The 18,422-nt window shown below is 50.2% G+C and overlaps 3 protein-coding genes across 7 annotated transcripts in view; 2 read left to right on the plus strand and 1 right to left on the minus strand.

Annotated features, from left to right (window-relative positions):
• ZBTB4 (zinc finger and BTB domain containing 4) overlaps positions 1–3,063 on the minus strand; it is a 34,844-nt gene extending 31,781 nt beyond the window's left edge. Inside the window, exon 1 of one of the 5 annotated variants that reach the window (XM_024235056.3) lies at positions 2,788–3,063. The gene's annotated coding sequence lies outside the window, so the exon portion shown is untranslated. Of the gene's footprint in view, positions 1–3; positions 273–542; positions 896–954; positions 1,755–2,787 lie in introns of those variants that run through there. The other 4 variants (XM_054536168.2, XM_054536167.2, XM_054536166.2 and 1 more) reach the window with 4 other exon arrangements.
• Positions 139–2,281, plus strand: SLC35G6 (solute carrier family 35 member G6). Its single transcript, XM_002826963.6, has 2 exons — positions 139–302; positions 772–2,281. The coding sequence occupies exons 1-2, from the start codon at positions 300–302 to the stop codon at positions 1,783–1,785; spliced, it is 1,017 nt and encodes a 338-aa protein (XP_002827009.1). The 5' UTR covers positions 139–299; the 3' UTR covers positions 1,786–2,281.
• Positions 3,064–3,127: 64 nt separating the features above from the next.
• Positions 3,128–18,422, plus strand: part of POLR2A (RNA polymerase II subunit A) — a 28,658-nt gene continuing 13,363 nt past the window's right edge. The window contains exons 1-10 of the mRNA XM_024235007.3: positions 3,128–3,641; positions 14,755–14,887; positions 15,024–15,160; positions 15,254–15,427; positions 15,578–15,859; positions 16,186–16,347; positions 16,480–16,700; positions 16,918–17,050; positions 17,862–17,986; positions 18,079–18,289. Of these exons, the coding sequence (XP_024090775.1) occupies positions 3,549–3,641; positions 14,755–14,887; positions 15,024–15,160; positions 15,254–15,427; positions 15,578–15,859; positions 16,186–16,347; positions 16,480–16,700; positions 16,918–17,050; positions 17,862–17,986; positions 18,079–18,289 (1,671 nt within the window). The 5' untranslated portion in view covers positions 3,128–3,548. The remainder of the gene's footprint in view (positions 3,642–14,754; positions 14,888–15,023; positions 15,161–15,253; positions 15,428–15,577; positions 15,860–16,185; positions 16,348–16,479; positions 16,701–16,917; positions 17,051–17,861; positions 17,987–18,078; positions 18,290–18,422) is intronic.

Below are 18,422 nucleotides of genomic sequence, written 5' to 3' on the forward strand. Positions count from 1 at the left end.
TACTTGGGAGGCTGAGGCAGGAGAATCGCTTGAATCTGGGAGGTGGAGGTTGCAGTGAGATGAGAGCACACCATTGCACTCCAGCCTGGACAACAAGAGTGAAAACTTCATCGCAAACAAAAAAAGAAAGAAAGAAAGAAAAGAAGCAGAGTTAGACTCAGTGGGAAAACAGGCGTGCTACCACCTCAGGAGGGTTCCAGGGAAGAACCCCACCCCCACTCCAACCAGGTCACAATGGCTGGAGCTCTGAGGGGCCCAGGCTCCCTGAGCCAGGACGAGAGGAGAAAGTCCAAGGAAAGATGGTGAGTGTGGGGGCCAGGGGCCCAATGCTCCCTCCCTATAGCTCCTGGTTGCTCCATTTCCCCTCCTTTCCTAAAACTTAGCTGTCTCAGAGATACCCACAAATAGAATTCATAATGGTGTACCCAGATGTCTCTGGAACCTGTGGCATCATACAGATGCATAGCATCTGAGGCTTCCTTCCCCTTCCTCAATCCAAGAGAGCATCCTAGGTCCTTTTTCTCCTCCCAGGAACAACTTACCCAGGGAAACGATGCTCCAGGACTGCTCACTCCTTGCTTCCTGCTCCAGGCCCACATTATAACATCTCACTCATCTTTTAGGCCCTTTCTAGCTCCCAAGAGTTCCTCAGCAAAATAGCCCAACACTGTACAGTCCCATAGGGTCCCAGACCCCATCCTGGCATCTGCCCTGCCCCAAGTCGCCTGGCCTGTGGCTGCTGTCTACCCTGAGCTCCTTTCTCCCTAACAGGCTGGCAGTCACCCCTACTTCAACCTGCCTGACTTCACGCACCCATCGCCACCCTCCACTCCACCCAGCCTCCCCTGGCACCAGCGCTGCCAGCCCTCTGATGTCACCAAGGGCCTGCTGGTGGCCCTGCTGGGTGGGGGCCTGCCTGCTGGCTTTGTGGGCCCCCTTTCTCGTATGGCTTACCAGGCTTCCAATCTGCCCTCGCTGGAGCTGCTCATCTGTCGATGCCTCTTCCACCTCCCTATTGCCCTGCTACTTAAACTGCGTGGCGACCCACTTCTGGGACCTCCTGACATCCGAGGCCGGGCCTGCTTCCATGCCCTGCTCAACGTCCTCAGCATTGGATGTGCCTACAGTGCGGTTCAGGTGGTGCCCGCTGGCAACGCTGCCACTGTTCGCAAAGGTTCTTCCACTGTCTGCTCCGCCGTCCTCACCCTCTGCCTTGAGAGCCAGGGTCTCAGTGGCTACGACTGGTGTGGACTGTTGGGCAGCATTCTAGGACTAATCATCATTGTGGGACCTGGACTCGGGACACTACAGGAGGGGACCACGGGTCTCTACACCGCCCTGGGCTATGTGCTGGCTTTCCTGGGAGGCCTGGCGCTGTCCCTGGGGCTTCTGGTCTATCGTTCTCTGCACTTTCCCTCCTGCCTCCCAACAGTGGCCTTCCTATTTGGCTTGGTGGGGCTGCTGGGCTCTGTGCCAGGCCTCTTTGTGCTGCAGACCCCCGTGTTGCCCAGTGACCTCCTGAGTTGGAGTTGTGTGGGGGCAGTGGGGATCCTCGCCTTGGTCTCCTTCACATGTGTGAGCTATGCAGTCACCAAGGCCCACCCTGCCCTGGTGTGTGCTGTCCTGCATTCCGAGGTGGTGGTGGCCCTTATACTGCAGTATTATATGCTCTATGAGACTGTGGCACCTTCTGACATCATGGGGGCAGGGGTTGTGCTGGGCAGCATTGCCATCATCACAGCCCGGAACCTCAGCTGTGAGAAGGAAGGGAAGATGGAGGAGTGAGATAGAACTTGGGAGCCCGGGGGTTGGGAGGGACACGGATAAATGGAGGCAAAGACTGAAGACAAACATGGGAGGAGAAGTGACTGGAAAAGAACTGGTGTGGGAGAGGGATACCTCTCAGAGTCAAGGGTGACTTGGGGACTTGGTGGAGAGGGACTACCTGGAAGACCTGGGGCCAGCCTGGGACCAAGGTATGTGGAGTCCAGGCTGGGTCCTGGAATCAGGGCATAACTAAGGGGTAAAGTCTGAAGAGCAGATCCAAAGGGCTGAGGCAGGGAGGCCGTGGGCCACGGGGAGGACTTCACTCAGCAGCAAAGAGAAGAGCATTGGGGCTGGAGTGTTCCGGCAAAGACAGAGCCAGCAGCTGCGCTGGGGGAGGGGAGCGTGCCTCCCCACTCCTCCCCTCACGGCGAAGGTTTCCTTTCCTCGTGCTTGTGCCCCCCCCTTGGGGTGGTGACGTGACATTGACATCAAACAAGGATTACTCTGAATGTGGCTTGCAGTGGTGTCGTCTCTGCTTTGGAGGGAGAGTGAAAAGTCCTACGACCGTTCTCATTGGAGAACCCCTTGGGATCCCCGCCCCCCATTTTATTCTTGAAATATTCTACAAAGTGGAGAATTTCCTAATGTTCAGATGCCTTGACCCCAAATCCCCCAGGACTTTCGTGGCCCGCCCCATGGCTAATCTGCTTTTCTCGGATTGTCGCGGTCCCGTGATCTCTCCCGGACAGTGGCCACCCTCCTTCCAGAGCAGGCCTCCCAGCTGAAGTCTCTTCGAGCGGCTCAGGCCATGGATCTATGATCATGGCTCGGTACAGAGCAGAATTACAGGCCAGGAGATGCCCACCCGTCTCTGGGGGCCGTTTGACAAACATCGGCTACTTCCGGACAAGCCACTGGTCCCGCCATCTTGGTTTGTTCATGCATATTCAGCAAGAGAACTGCATATTCATGAGCAACCGCCCTCCCCCGGGAGGACCCGCCCCGCCCCGCCTCCATTACCGATTCGCAGAGCAGACCATTTTCCAGCTGGGGGGGGCTACGAAAGAGAGGCTTTTGCTGCAGATGAAACCGTTGTCAAAACTAGAATGAAAGCGGCCCAATTTTACCCTCGAGTCTTCAAACCTTAAGCCTCAGTGCAGAAGGGAGCAGCGAGGAGAGGCGGTGGGATTAAAGAAAAAATTCCTCTCTCCCTGTCACTTCAAAAGGTCGCCCAACCAGCGAGCGGGGGGTTGACCCACGACTCTGGCTCGCACCCCTTGCGGGCCTGCGCAGGCGGCCCCGTAGCGCAAGGGAGGGCGGGAAAGGAAGGGGCGGGGACGCGAGGGCGAATCTATAAGAAGCGTCGTTCGGCGAGTTCGCTGCTCAGAGGCGCCGAGAGCGCGGCCGGGACGGTTGGAGAAGAAGGCGGCTCCCGGAAGGGGGAGAGACAAACTGCCGTAACCTCTGCCGTTCAGGAGCCCGGTTACTTATTTATTCGTTACCCTTTTTCTTCTTCCTCCCCCAAAAACCTTTTCCTTTCCCCTTCTTTTTTTTTTCCTTTTTGGGAGCTGAAAAATTTCCGGTAAGGGAAAGAAGGGCTCCTTTCGCTCCTTATTTCCCCGCCTCCTTCCCTCCCCCACCTTCCCCTCCTCCGGCTTTTTCCTCCCAACTCGGGGAGGTCCTTCCCGGTGGCCGCCCTGACGAGGTCTGAGCACCTAGGCGGAGGCGGCGCAGGCTTTTTGTAGTGAGGTTTGCGCCTGCGCAGCGCGCCTGCCTCCGAAATGCACGGGGGTGGCCCCCCCTCGGGGGACAGCGCATGCCCGCTGCGCACCATCAAGAGAGTCCAGTTCGGAGTCCTGAGTCCGGATGAACTGGTAAGCGGCTCTCTCCTCCCCTTCCTCCCTCCTCCCCTGGCGGGCGGGGCCGGACGGGGGCTGCGGAAACTTGGCGCTTTCTCGCTGCTTATGGGTGACGGGCCAGGAGCATGGCTCAGCAGCGCCAAGGCCGTGCAGGCGCCAGTCTCGGGCCTCCCAGAGTTATATTTTGCAAAGAGTTGAGCAAGCTTAGCGCTTTGTCCGAGATGGGGGGCTGGCTGGAGGGAGAGAAGGATGACTGATTTCACACTCCAGAGTTACCGACGTTAAAGGCGATCAGACGAATCCTAGGGAGTCTTTACAAGTTTGGTTAAGAAGCCAAACCCCGGATAGCTTCCTCGTGTTCTGTAATACAAATGTTAATTGAGCACCTGCTCTGTTGAAGACACAGGAGACTCTGGGGTTACAGAGGTGAACACGACAGACCAGGACCCTACCTTCAAGAGCACTGTCTGTGGGAAAGGGCAAGCAGTAAACATGAATCCAATGAATGAACGAGATAATTCAGTTAATGGCAGTTGTCTCGAGTAGAGTGAAAAGGGGTAATCCCATGGAGAGTCACTGAGCTGGGGCTACTTTATTTTTTTATTTTTATCTTAGTTTATTTTATTTTTTGAGACGGAGTCTTGCTCTGTCGCCCAGGCTGGAGTGCAATGGCACGATCTCGGCTCACTGCAACCTCCGCCTCCCGGGTTCAAGCGATTCTCCTGCCTTAGCCTCCTGAGTAGCTGGGATTACAGGCATGCGCCACCATGCCCCGCTAATTTTTGTATTTTTAGTAGAGGAGGGGTTTCGCCGTGTTGGCCAGGCTGGTCTCGAACGCCTGCACTGAGGTTTCTCCCCCGTCTTTTTTTTTTTTTTTTTTGAGACGGAGTTTCGCTCTTGTTCCCCAGGCCAGAGTGCAATGGCTGAACTCCTGACTTAAGGTGATCCACCCGCCTCGGCCTCTCAAAGTGCTGGGATTACAGGCGTGAGCTACCGCGCCCGTCGAGGTGGGGCAACGTTAAATGGGATGGTGTCAGGGTCTGGGAAGGCCTGTCTTAGAAGACATTACCCAAATGATGACAGGCAGCCAGTCATCGAAGCCATAGTTTCGATGGCGAGAGCTTTTCCAGAAGAGGAAATAGCAAGTGCAAAGGGCCCGAGGGAGAAATGAACTTGGGCTTGTCCTACAGGGTGAAAGGCGGCCGGTGTGGCTGAGGTTTAGGGGATGAGAGAAGAAGTGTTACAGAAATAGGCTGGAGAAGCATGGGATATTGTATATTATGGTAAGGAGTCAGGACTTAATTCTATTTTCAGTAGGTAGTCGTTGACAATTATAAACAGAGTGACAGCAAACTCACATTTGAAAAAAATACTGCTGTAGTTGCTCTATGAAGAACTGATGCGGGAGGAGGAGAGACCAGAGAGAGGAGGGCAGCCGTAGGGGAGAGCTATTGGTGACTTGGACTTTTTCCCTTGTGGCGCTAAGTAGAGGAGCCCACTGGCTGGAAAGAATGGAGTTAAGTGGCTGTTTGTGGATAGAGACCATTTTTGCTGGGAGAAAGTTCAACTATGTCAGGAGTCAGAACGTCCTGACCTCACACCATACCACAGAATCAGTTCCAGATGAAGTTAAGACTTAAAACCTAAAAAAACCCATAAAGCACTAGAAAAAAAATAGAAGGCTTTTGCAGGGCTGATACCAGAGACAGAAGTCCTTAATAGTAGTGAATTAATTATAGGCAAATTTTATGGAGTGCCTAAAATGAGCTAAACATTATATATAAGGAAGACCAAGGCAGATTTCACTACATAAAAATAAGAGCCACTTCTGTTTATAGAGGCACTGTGGCAAAGCTGAAAAACAGATCAGGAAACAGTATTTGCAATTATGCAGACAAGGTTAAATTTATTGATGTACAAGGAACACTTACAAATCAGTAAGGAAAGTACCTATCTACTAGAAAAATGGGTAAAGGAGATGAATAGGCAGTTCACAGAAATAGTGCAAATGGCCAACAAAGAGTTGACTTTCTAATAAAAAAATCCAGATTAAAATAAAATTATTTCTCATCTGATTTTTTTTCCCTGCTGGCAAAAATATTGGGAAATAGACATGCTTATACATTGTTGGTAGAAAGATAGATTGGTATAACCTTTTTGGAGGATGGTCTGACAATTTTTTTTTTTCCGAGATGGAATCTCACTCTTGTTGCCCAGGCTGGAGTGCAGTGGCATGATCTTGGCTCACTGCAACCTCCACCTCCTGGGTTCAAGCGATTCTCCTGCCTCAGCCTCCCAAGTAGCTGGGATTACAGGCGTGTGCCACAACGCCTGGCTATTTTTGTATTTTAGTAGAGATGGGGTTTTGCCGTGTTGCCCAGGCTGGTCTTGAACTCCTGACCTCAGAGGACCCGTCCACCTTGGCCTCCCAAAGTGCTGGAATTACAGGCATGAGCCACCATGCCCGGCCTCTGGTCTAACAATTTTATCAACCTTTTAATATGTAAATCATTTGATCAAGCCTTACCAATTATAAAAATTCATCGTTAGGTTAAAAAAGCTTAATTCTCCCCTCAGTGATGCCCCTTTCCCAGTCTTGCATGGTTCATTAAATAGTTTCTCCATTCATCCATTTATTTGCTCAGGCCAAAAATCTAAAAGCCATCTTTGATTCTCTTTCTCACAATCTCCACTTAGTCTATCTGCCAGAGTGTCAGTTCTACCTTTCAAAATATGCCTGGAATCCAGCCATTTATGACCATCTCCACTGCCATGTCCCACCATATTCCACCCTACTGTCATCTTTCCTGTGGGGTGCTATAGTAGCCCTAATTGGTCTTCCTACAGTTTGTAAGAACAGCTAAAACAGGTTAGAGTGATCTCTTCATCCCTTCCTTTCATAGAATCCTCTCCAGAGGTTTCAGGACTCCTTACGCTGACCTATAAAGTGCTGTTTTATCTGGCTCCTGCTTGCTTCTCCATCCATTACTAGTCTCCTCTTTGCTTTTCTTGAACCACGCTGACTGCTTGCTCCTCTAACACTGCAAGCTTATTCCCACCTCAAGGACTTTATTATTCACTATTCCTCTCTTGCTTGGAACAACATTGCTCAGACCTCTGCTCCGCATGCCTGTTCCTTTATGTCTGTATGTTCTGTGTTGAAATGGCATATCTTTTTTTTTGGACACAGGGTCTCCCTCTGTCCCCCAGGCTGGAGTGCAGTGGCTCGATCACAGCTCACTGCAGCCTCTTGGGCTCAAAAGATGCTCCCTGGCCAGGCTCAATCACGTCTGTAATCCCAGCACTTTGGGAGGCCAAGGTGGGCAGATCACGAGGTCAGGAGTTTGAGAGACCAGCCTGGCCAAAATAGTGTAACTCTGTCTTTACTAAAAATACAAAAATTAGCTAGGTGTGGTGGCACGCCCCTGTAGTCCCAGCTACTAGGGAAGCTGAGGTAGGAGAATCGCTTTAACCTGGGAGGTGGAGGTTGCAGTGAGCCGATACCGTGCCATTGCACTCCAGCCGGGGTGACGGAGTGAGACTCTGTCTCAAAAAAAAAAAAAAAAAAGGCCAGGCGCGGTGGCTCACGCCTGTAATCCCAGCACTTTGGGAGGCTGAGGCGGGCGGATCACGAGGTCAGGAGATTGAGACCGTCCTGGCTAACACGGTAAAACCCCGTCTCCACTAAAAATACAAAAAATTAGCCGGGCATGGTGGCGGGCACCTGTAGTCCCAGCTACTCGGGAGACTGAGGCCGGAGAATGGCGTGAACCCGGGAGGTAGAGCTTACAGTGAGCCAAGATTGCGCCCCTGCACTCCAGCCTGGGCAAGAGAGCGAGACTCCGTCTCAAAAAAAAAAAAAATATGCTCCCACCTCAGACCCCCAACCCCCACCTCAGTAGCTGGGACAACAGGCTCATACCACCATGCCTGTCTAAATTTTAAATTTGTTGTAGAGACGGGTTCTCACTGTGTTACCCTGGCTGGTGAACTGGGCTCAAGCGATCCCTCTCCTCGGCCTCCCAAAGTGCTGAGATTCCAGGCATGAGCCACTGCGCCTGGCCGATGTCATATCTTTAGGAGCACTTCCCTGACCACTCTGTTTAAATAGCATCCCCTGCCCTGCCCTTGTTTTCTCTGATCATTCTCTGCTATATTTTCCTTCACAGCCTGTCACTCCGGAAAGGATTAGTTTTTCTGTTTCTTGCTTCCTTGCTAGAGAATGAATTTCATGAGGGACTTTGTCTGTGTTATTCATGTTCCCTTAGTATCTCAGGTAGTGCCTGGCACATGATAGACATGTAATAAAAATTAGTTGAATAAACAAGTGAATGAAATAATTGGACAAATATGCATAGATAATGTAGAAGGACTTTTATTGCAACATTGTTTGAAAGTGACAATTATAAATTACTCAGTATTTACTAATAGGAATCCTGTTGAATAACTTAGGGTGTATTCTTACAATGTAAGAGAAGAACTTCCCAATAGGGTCCCACACTGTGCTGATGCCCTGAGATACTGTGGCACACAGTGGGCACAGTGAGGTATTTTAAATTTCCAAGAGAAGCACACGTACATTTGTCAGATACCCTGGAACTCCTAGTTCCTGGTAGTTCTGTTTCAACATTAGATGGTGCCAAATCCCTTTCTATAATGTCATATTTTTGTGAAGCTGGGTTTTTAGCAGTTGCTAAGTACAGGCAAAAATCAGTTTGTAGAAGAAATAAAGGTGGTGCTGTTTAGTCTGATTCCAAGGTTTGAGAGGTGCAGTGCCTAACAGGCGCCATAAGTGAGTGAGATGGTTATTTGGTAAAGAAATAAAAATGTTATTTTGTTTTAATATATTAATAGTATTTTCAACTTGTGTGTATTTTCTCAAATGGCTAGTAAGTTCCTAGGACATAAATGCTTAAGTTGTTTGGGTCTAGGTGCTTAATAAGTTGCTGTCTTTTCTTTGAAAGATGGAGTCTTGCTCTGTTGCCTAGGCTGGAGTGCAGAGGTGAGATCTCAGCTCACTGTAACCTCTGCCTCTTGGGTTCAAGCTACTCTCCTGCCTCAGCCTCTCAAGCAGCTGGGATCACAGACACCTGCCACCACGCCCGGCAATTTTTGTATTTTTGGTAGAGACAGGGTTTCGCCACATTGGCCAGACTGATCTCAAACTTCTGACCTCAAGTGATCTGCCCACCTTGGCCTCCCAAGGTGCTGGGATTACAGGTGTGAGCCACCGCGCTCGGCTGTGGCTCTCTGTTGACCTAGTAAGTGCTGTGAGAGTTACTGAAATGGTAAGGGCACTGTGGCTGTTGATAATGTTAGGGAATCTATGGATAAATGAAAAAGTTACTCAAAAGTGTGCAGAGTGAAGGCCTTATGTTAAAATGGGAACGTATTTATGTTTTTTTTTAAAGCATGAAAAGAAATGCATGCCGTGGCTAATGCCTGTATTCCCAGCACTTTGGGAGCCTGAGGCAGGAGGATCACTTGAGGCTAGGAGTTCAGGACCAGCCTGGGCAACACTGCAAGACCCTATCTCAGTTAAAAAACAATAATAACAAATGGGCTGAGCACGGTGGCTCACTCCTGTAATCCCAGCACTTCGGGAGGCCAAGGTGGGCAAATCCCTGAGGGTCAAGAGTTCAAGACCATCCTGTCCAGCCTAGTGAAACCCCGTCTGTACTAAAAATATAAAAATTAGCTGGGTGTAGTCGTGGGTGCCTGTAATCCCAGCTACTTGGGAGGCTGAGGCATATGAACCACTTGAACCTGGTAGGCGGAGGTTGTACTGACCCAAGATGGAATAATAACAACAAATAAAAAGTATGGGACACTGTTGACAAAGCTCTACCAGAGTCATCTCTGGGGTGTAGGATTGTTGGGCTTTGATAGTGCTCTGCATGTCTTGCGGTTTATACAATGTCTGTATTTTGAGGGACCAACAGATGGTTCAATTTTGGGTAGAAGGATGGGTGAGGGTGAGTAAGGGGCCTCTTGTTGTGAAACAGGTGGTATTTTAGGCTAAAATGTTTTACAGAAGTCTTGGGGGTCAGAGTGTATGGAGGTACAGAGGGCTCTTTGAATTGGCTTTGAGATAGAGCTGTTGTCCTTGCTGTTAGAAGATGGATTTAGATGTTGCTAGGTGAGGGTGGGGTTACGAGGCGGGTTGGTACTAGAGCTTTGTACCAGCGTGTGCACAAAATTTTGGGGAAAGAGGGTGCTGGATTTCCTTCGCAGTAGTTGACCCCTATTCATTAAAAACAACTGTCTACCATGGAATGCATAACTTATTTAAACCCTTACTTATTTAAATAACGATTTAAAGTAGTAATGTATTCTTTTTTTTTTTTTTTTTTTTTTGATATGGACTCTAGCTCTGTTGCCCGGGCTGGAGTATAGTGGCACAGTCTGTACTCACTGCAACCTCTGCCTCCTGGATTAAAGTGACTCTTCTGCCTCAGCCTCCCAAGTAGCAGGAACTCCAGGAGCACGCCACCACACCCAGCTAATTTCTTTTTTGTATTTTTAGTAGAGAGGGGATTTTACTGTGTTGTCCAGACTGGTCTCGAACTCCTGACCTCGTGATCCACCCACCTTGGCCTCCCAAAGTGCTGGGATTACAGGCATGAGCCACTGCACCTGGCCTAGTTTTTTGTATTTTCATTAGAGACAGGGTTTTACCATGTTGGCCAGGCTGGTCTCGAACTCCTGACCTCAGGTGATCTGCCTGCATTGGCCTCCCAAAGTGCTGGGGTTACAGGCTTGAGCCACTGCGCCTGGTCAGTAGTGTATTCTTTTAGGTAGAGTGTGGGCTACATTGATGAGTCAGAAGATGATCCTTGTCTTCAAGTTACTTATAATCTTGTGAGGGATTTCCTATGTATGCAGCAAATAGTTACTGAGCCTCAACCATATGTTGGTTACTGTGCTAGGTGCTGAGGATACGAAAACATGACCCTTGCCCTCAAGGATTACAGTCCAATGGAAGAGACAGATGTGTCACCAAGTAATTAAAATTGGGCTGAGAACCTTGCTGGGGTGTGCATAAGACTAGGAAGAGTTAGAGAAGACTTCATAAGGAGGTGACCTCTGAACTGGGTCTTAAATAGAAGTTTACTCCCAAGGGGGCGTGTGAAGCAAAAGGAATTTTGAGAAATCTATTGTATTTAGAACATAAATATGGGAGGTGGGTAGGAGAATGTGGTACCAAATAAAGTTGTAAAAGCGACTTGAAGCCAAGTTATAATAAGGACCTTTTTAGCTTTGATAAAGCAGAGGAAAGAGAATGAGTATTTACTGAGATTCAATGACAGCCCTTTTGTTCTGTGGCCTCAGGGGCAGAGCCCAAAGAGAACCCAGCCTGACTGGCCAGCCTCTCAAGTGTTTAACCTTTATCCTGTAGGCAGTGAGAACCAGTGTTGGCCGAAGGGTTGGGGGCTAATTTAAAATGACAGTTTGAGGCCAGGTGTGGTGGCTAACGACTGTAATCCCAGCACTTTGGGAGGCTAAGGTGAGTGGATCACTTGAGGCCAGGAGTTTGAGACCATCCTGGCCAACATAGTGAAACCCTGTCTCTACTAAAAATACAAAAATTAGCCAAGTGTGGTGGTGAGCACCTGTAATTCCAGCTATTTGGGAGGCTGAGGCACAAGAATCACTTGAACCTGAGAGGCAGAGGTGGCAGTGAGCTGAGATTGTGCCACTGCACTCCAGCCGGGGTGACAGAGCAAGACCCTGTCTCAAAAAAAAATAAAAATAAAATAAAAAATGAGAGTTCGTGAACTTGGTGGTGGAGGGATAGCTCTTCTCATTAACAAGGATATGCGTGTCTCCTGTCTAGGACACCCCCTGACCCGGTCTCAGAAAGCCTGAAAGCAGAATTAGTCATTAGAAGGGTGGTTGGCTTGGTCGGCATAGACTTTGAGCAGAAAGAGGTTGAAAATGTTGAGCCTGATTTCCCTTAGGCCCCTCTGCAGTGTCTGTTCTGGAGTCCAGATATGTAACTGCTTCTGCTTTTTTTGGTCTCATTCAAGGTGAGCACATCCCCTTCATGTTTCTCACCAGACACAATGCAGCTGATGAGGTTCCAGCTTAGCAAATGTAGTCATCCATGAGGACTGTCTCCCTGAGATTTCATCAGGTCATGTTGATGAGAGTTTTGAACCTGTCTGAGGCTGAGAGGTGTGCAGAACTTCTTCAGCTTTGCATCTGTAGACCATTTTGGTTTCTACCCAGCAGTGGCCAGTCAGACCTATTATGAGGGGATTAGTGGTTTGACTGTCAGAGGGTAACCTCTCTTTTTCCAAGTTTTTTGAGGGTACCTCCCTGCAGTGGAGAGTCCTAAGCAGTAGGTCAATTTAACAGACATTTGTTAGGAGCCCGCCATGTTTCAGGCAGGCACATGGGATTCAGGATGGTTGAGGCATTCTGCCTGCCTGAGAGGTGCTTATAGTTATAGGGAAGACAGACCCCCGTAGGTCATTTTGTTGCATTGTTGTATATGCAGTGATAGAGGGCTGTGGAAGCACAGAGGAGGGGTGCCTGTGTACTCTGGGGAGGCTGTGGAAAGGCTTCCTGGAGGAAGCAGTGCCTGAGCCGAGTCTTGAAATAGGAGTTTCGCAGTGGGAAGAGCATTCCAAGCAGAGAGGCACTAGCATATAGAAAACCCCAGAGGAACGCAGCACACGTTGTACTGGATGTGATAGGCAACTCCAGGGAATTGTTAACTGAGCAGTGAACAGGAAGGTGTGGAGCATCAGGGAAATGAAGGTTGAGAACATCATAAAATCCTTTTGGGAAGCTGTCCTGCTGAGTTTGGATGTCAGTCTGAGGACAAGAGGATATGAGTGATTACATTTTTATTTTATTTTATTATTAATTTTTATTTTATTTATTTTTGGCACACATTTTTATTTTAGAATGAGCACCCCAGTTGTAATGTAGAAGGATTGGAGAGAGACAGGCTGGTGACCCATAGGAACGCTCTGTTGTAGACTACAAAGGAAGGGCCCGAACTAGGGCAATGGTGGTGGGGATGGAGAAGAGAGACAAGATTCAGGAAACACTTAGGAAGCCAGGCTTGGTGGCTTATGTGTGTAAACCCAGCTGAGATCCCGCCACTGCACTCCAGCCTGGGTGACAGAGTAAGACTTCTCAAAAAAAAAAAAAAAAAAAAGGTAGGTAAAAGTGACCAGTACCTGGTGAATGATCGAATAATAATAATGTCCATTCATAAAGCACCAATTACATCCTGGACTTAAGCAAGCTAATTAAGTCCTTAATGGTTACATAGTTCATAAGTAATACAGGCAGAATTCCAAAGCAAGGGTGCCCGACAGCTAAGTCCATGTTTTTTGGACTGTTTTGTGCTTGAAGGTAAGGAAAGGTAAGCATAGGTTTCTGAATCTGGGATAGAGACTACAGGAAAAAGAGAAGCTTTTGTGGAAAAGGGAGTTTGCTTTTAAATATGTTTAATTTGATTTTTTGGTGGGATGTTTGCAGGGGGTTCAGTAGGTAGTTACATATGTGAACCCAAAGTCCAGAAGAAAAGTAAGGCCTGGAGTTAGAGAGTTAAGAATGAGTATCCAAGCATACCTTGGAGATACTGTGAGTTTGGTTCCAGCCCACCGCAATAAAGCAAGTCACATGAAGTTTTTTGGTTGCCCTTGTGCATATGTTACGTTTGTACTATGCTGTAGTCCACTACGTCTAAGTGTGTAATAGCATTACTTTTTTTTTTTTGAGACGGAGTCTTGCTCTGTCACTCAGGCGGAAGTGCAGTGGCGCGATCTCAGCTCACTGCAACCTCCGCCTCCTGGGTTCAAGTGATTCTCCTGCCTCAGCCTCCCGAGTAGCTGGGATTACAGGTGCCTGCTACCACACCCGGCTAATTTTTTTGTATTTTTAGTAGAGATGGGGTTTCACTCTGTTGGCCAGGCTGGTCTCGAACTCCTGACCTCAGGTGATCCACCCGTCTCAGCCTCCCAAAGTGCGGGGATTACGGGTGTGAGCCACCGCACCCGGCCCATCTACTTCTGAGTTCTTCTGTTTCCTCCTTTCCTTCAGTGAAATGTCCCCATCAAGTCCTGGCTCTACCTTTCTTGGGATTCCAGCTATTCACTTTTGCTTCAAATCATTTCCACCAGCCTGTCTTCCTAGCACCTGTTTCTCCAGTCTTTTAATAAAATCTCTGGCCTGGCGCAGTGGCTCACGCCTGTAATCCCAGCACTTTGGGAGGCCGAGGCGGGTGGATCATGAGGTCGAGACCATCCTGGCCAATCTGGTGAAACTCTGTCTCTACTAAAAATACAAAAATCAGCTGGATGTGGTGGCGCTCACCTGTAGTCCCAGCTACTTGGGAGGCTGAGGCAGGAGAATCGCTTGAACCCGGGAGGCAGAGGTTGCAGTGAGCTGAGATTGCGCCACTGCACTCCAACCTGGCGACAGAGCGAGACTCCATCTCAAAACAAAACAAAACAAAACCAATAATAAAATCTCCATCTGGACACAAAAGGGTTCAAGCAGGTCAGGCCTTGAGAAGGAGGGCATGACAAAGATGAGGGAAAAGAAACAGGACTGCATCTCTGAGTGTCTCGTTTCTTATCAGGGGCTTGAGTTGGCGGGGCATGTCTTGGTGCAGAACACCTGGGCTGTCATGGCAAGGGTACAGGTACAGAGAGGCTCCTGCCAGGATCTCAGATTCATGAGCTTGATTTCTGCTTGGGAGGAACAAATAAAGCATTGTTTTGTTTTTTTGTTTTTCCTGAAGCAACTTTGATTTCTTTTTGTGGCTAAATCCTATGGATGTCAGAGACCTAGAATTCAACCCAGATGGAAGTCTGGGGTTCATGTCCCAGTAGCAGGTGATTCGTATGGAACCCGGGATCGACCATTATCTAGTGTGAGTGCTTTTCCTGCCTCAGTGACTGGAATAAGCCTCTGACTTGGGATATTCAACTTTGGCCTTTTCAGAAGTGTACACACACCAATCCCCCATTCCCCTCACTCCAGTCTAAACTTAGTTCTTCTGTAAGTAGTTCAGGGTTTTCCCAGACCTTAGTCCAGAGCTCCCCAGCCACAAAGGCTAGAAACTAGGAACACTGTTCAGTTGTTGGCCTTTCTTTCTTTGCAGAAGCGAATGTCTGTGACGGAGGGTGGCATCAAATACCCAGAGACGACCGAGGGAGGCCGCCCCAAGCTGGGGGGGCTGATGGACCCAAGGCAGGGGGTGATTGAGCGGACTGGCCGCTGCCAAACATGTGCAGGTAAGTGCTGGGGGGCCAGGTGGGATCCCAAAGGGGAGGTGGGTTGGGTCCTCAAAACTAGAGCTGATGGTCGACACCTGGAGGCCTCTGAGATGAGTGGGAGCTGGGAGGAAAGCACTGGGTGTGTGTCCCGCAGGAAACATGACAGAGTGTCCTGGCCACTTCGGCCACATTGAACTGGCCAAGCCTGTGTTTCACGTGGGCTTCCTGGTGAAGACAATGAAAGTTTTGCGCTGTGTCTGCTTCTTCTGCTCCAAACTGCTTGTGGACTCTGTGAGTGGGGAACAGGCTCTGGTCTGGGAGGGGGGGTGCTTGGTAGGGGGCAGGGGGACAGCTTCAACTGACCCTGCTCTGCCTTGTCCCCAGAACAACCCAAAGATCAAGGACATCCTGGCTAAGTCCAAGGGACAGCCCAAGAAGCGGCTCACACATGTCTACGACCTTTGCAAGGGCAAAAACATCTGCGAGGGTGGGGAGGAGATGGACAATAAGTTCGGTGTGGAACAACCTGAGGGTGACGAGGATCTGACCAAAGAAAAGGTGGCTGGGGCTGGCGGAGACTTTTGGGAAGGAGGGGTCAGAGGCCTGGAGGGAGGAAACTGGAAGGGAAGGACGCAGGAGGGGCTGGCCTGTTGTGGAGGGAAATGGCCCACCCTCTGGGCTCTGATGGCCCCTGTCTCTCCTTGGAAGGGCCATGGTGGCTGTGGGCGGTACCAGCCCAGGATCCGGCGTTCCGGCCTAGAGCTGTATGCGGAATGGAAGCACGTTAATGAGGACTCTCAGGAGAAGAAGATCCTGCTGAGTCCAGAACGAGTGCATGAGATCTTCAAACGCATCTCAGATGAGGAGTGTTTTGTGCTGGGCATGGAGCCCCGCTATGCACGGCCAGAGTGGATGATTGTCACAGTGCTGCCTGTGCCCCCGCTCTCCGTGCGGCCTGCTGTTGTGATGCAGGGCTCTGCCCGTAACCAGGTCAGTGGCTCCAGGGCTCTGCCTCTTAGTTGGAGGGCGAGGTGTCTAAAGGGAGGAAGCTCTGTAGGTGGGGCGGGGGTGTGCCTGGGGGATGGATGGATGGACCTGGGTTTGAAAATTCCGCTGCCACTTACTAGCTGTATGATCTTTAATGAGTCTTTTCACATGGTTAAAGGCCACAAACGTGTTTCTGAATCTATAAATGATAGTGGGCAGTCCTGCCTCCTGGGGTGGTGTGAGGATGAGAGCTGTGCTGTGTGCCTGGCACGTGCTTGCTGAGCGCTGGGTGGTGGCTGGACCATGATGATTCTGACTTCCTGCCTCAGGATGACCTGACTCACAAACTGGCTGATATCGTGAAGATCAACAATCAGCTGCGGCGCAATGAGCAGAACGGCGCAGCGGCCCATGTCATTGCAGAGGATGTGAAGCTCCTCCAGTTCCATGTGGCCACCATGGTGGACAATGAGCTGCCTGGCTTGCCCCGTGTGAGTCAGCATGCTCCCCACCCCTCTGTGTATTGGAGCCAGGGTGGGGGCTAGCATGAGGCTTCAGAGCTCTGGAAGAGGGCCCAGTGCTGACTTTCTGGATTGCCCCCACCCTGTGTTTTTTCCTCACAGGCCATGCAGAAGTCTGGGCGTCCCCTCAAGTCCCTGAAGCAGCGGTTGAAGGGCAAGGAAGGCCGGGTGCGAGGGAACCTGATGGGCAAACGAGTGGACTTCTCGGCCCGTACTGTCATCACCCCCGACCCCAACCTCTCCATTGACCAGGTTGGCGTGCCCCGCTCCATTGCTGCCAACATGACCTTTGCGGAGATTGTCACCCCCTTCAACATTGACAGGTGTGCCTCCGTTGGAAAGCCCTTCCTGGAATGGCTAGGGAAGACATGGCCTCAGTGGCAAGCCTTCGAGAGTCTGCTCATCCTACCTTGGGCGTGGGCTTGGAGCAAGGAGGAGTTGAAGTTCTGAAGTTTAACTTCCCCTCAGGGCTCTGGGGTGAGGGTGGCTGCAGGGGTTTTTTAGGAAGCATTGAGTTCATTGCACCTCTTTCCTTCCTAGACTTCAAGAACTGGTGCGCAGGGGGAACAGCCAGTACCCAGGCGCCAAGTACATCATCCGAGACAATGGTGATCGCATTGACTTGCGTTTCCACCCCAAGCCCAGTGACCTTCACTTGCAGACCGGCTATAAGGCATGTAGCAGGCCAGGGCCTCTCTCAGCCACCTGAGCAGAAAGCTTTCCAAGATAGGGCAGGCTGGGATAGGCCATCTGTGTCTGTCTCGTTCACTGGGATCCAGACTTGACTGTCTTGTTAAAGGCTATTGCTGCCCAGGTGTGCAGGGAGCTGCTGGCCTCTGGCATTCAGGGTGGGGGTGCTATAAACCCGGGGCAGCTTGCATATGGCAGGGAAGAGGGATCTGTGGAGGAACAGTGCAGAAGGCTTGATGGTCAGAATCTCTCTTGCTTTTCTTCCTAGACTGAGTTCCTCGAGATTGGGGATGCTGTGTATTATTCATCCCTGATAACCTGGTGTTTGGTCCAGGGCCTTGTCCAGAGGAGTGTTTAATAAGTGTTTCAAGTGAATTAGCACCACAGTGTCATCTCTTTTCAGTTTGCAAAGGACTTTTTTTTTTTAAGACAGTCTCGCTCTGTCACCCAGGCTGGAGTGTAGAATGCAATGCTGTGATCTTGGCTCACTGCATCCTCTACCTCCCAGGCTCAAGCGATTCTTCTGCCTCAGCCTCCCAAGTAGCTGGGATTACAGGTGCGCGCCACCACGTCCAGCTTATTTTTGTATTTTCAGTAGAGGCAGGGTTTCACCGTGTTGACCAGGCTGGTCTCAAACTCCTGACCTTAAGTGACGTGCCCGCCTCAGCCTCCCAAAGTGCTTGGATTATAGGTGTGAGCCACTGCCCCGGACTTGCAAAGGACTTTAGGTCTATTGTCCTTTCATTCTTAGATACCTCCTTCACTGAGACCTTTTCCTTACCTCACCTCCCTAGGTGGAACGGCACATGTGTGATGGGGACATTGTTATCTTCAACCGGCAGCCAACCCTGCACAAGATGTCCATGATGGGGCATCGGGTCCGCATTCTGCCCTGGTCCACGTTTCGCCTGAATCTTAGGTCAGTCCCTGGCTGAGCGGGGCGGGCTGGGAGCCTCTTCGAGCTTTCGCCGCGCTCATCTTCCCAACCCTGACTTTTCTCTGTAATTGTAGTGTGACAACTCCGTACAATGCAGACTTTGACGGGGACGAGATGAACTTGCACCTGCCGCAGTCTCTGGAGACGCGAGCAGAGATCCAGGAGCTGGCCATGGTTCCTCGCATGATTGTCACCCCCCAGAGCAATCGGCCTGTCATGGGTATTGTGCAGGACACACTCACAGCAGTGCGCAAATTCACCAAGAGAGACGTCTTCCTGGAGCGGGTGTGTGGTCCAAATGGAAACCTGGCTTAAGTGGGCAGTGGGGCTCTCGGGTGCAAGGTAGAGGCTAGGGAGGAAGAGCTGTGTTTTTTTTCCTGACTTACCCAGCAATGGTCTGTGAGATTGTCTCTTCTGG

Source organism: Pongo abelii, chromosome 19, assembly GCF_028885655.2.
Source record: "Pongo abelii isolate AG06213 chromosome 19, NHGRI_mPonAbe1-v2.0_pri, whole genome shotgun sequence".
NCBI lineage: Eukaryota > Metazoa > Chordata > Mammalia > Primates > Hominidae > Pongo > Pongo abelii.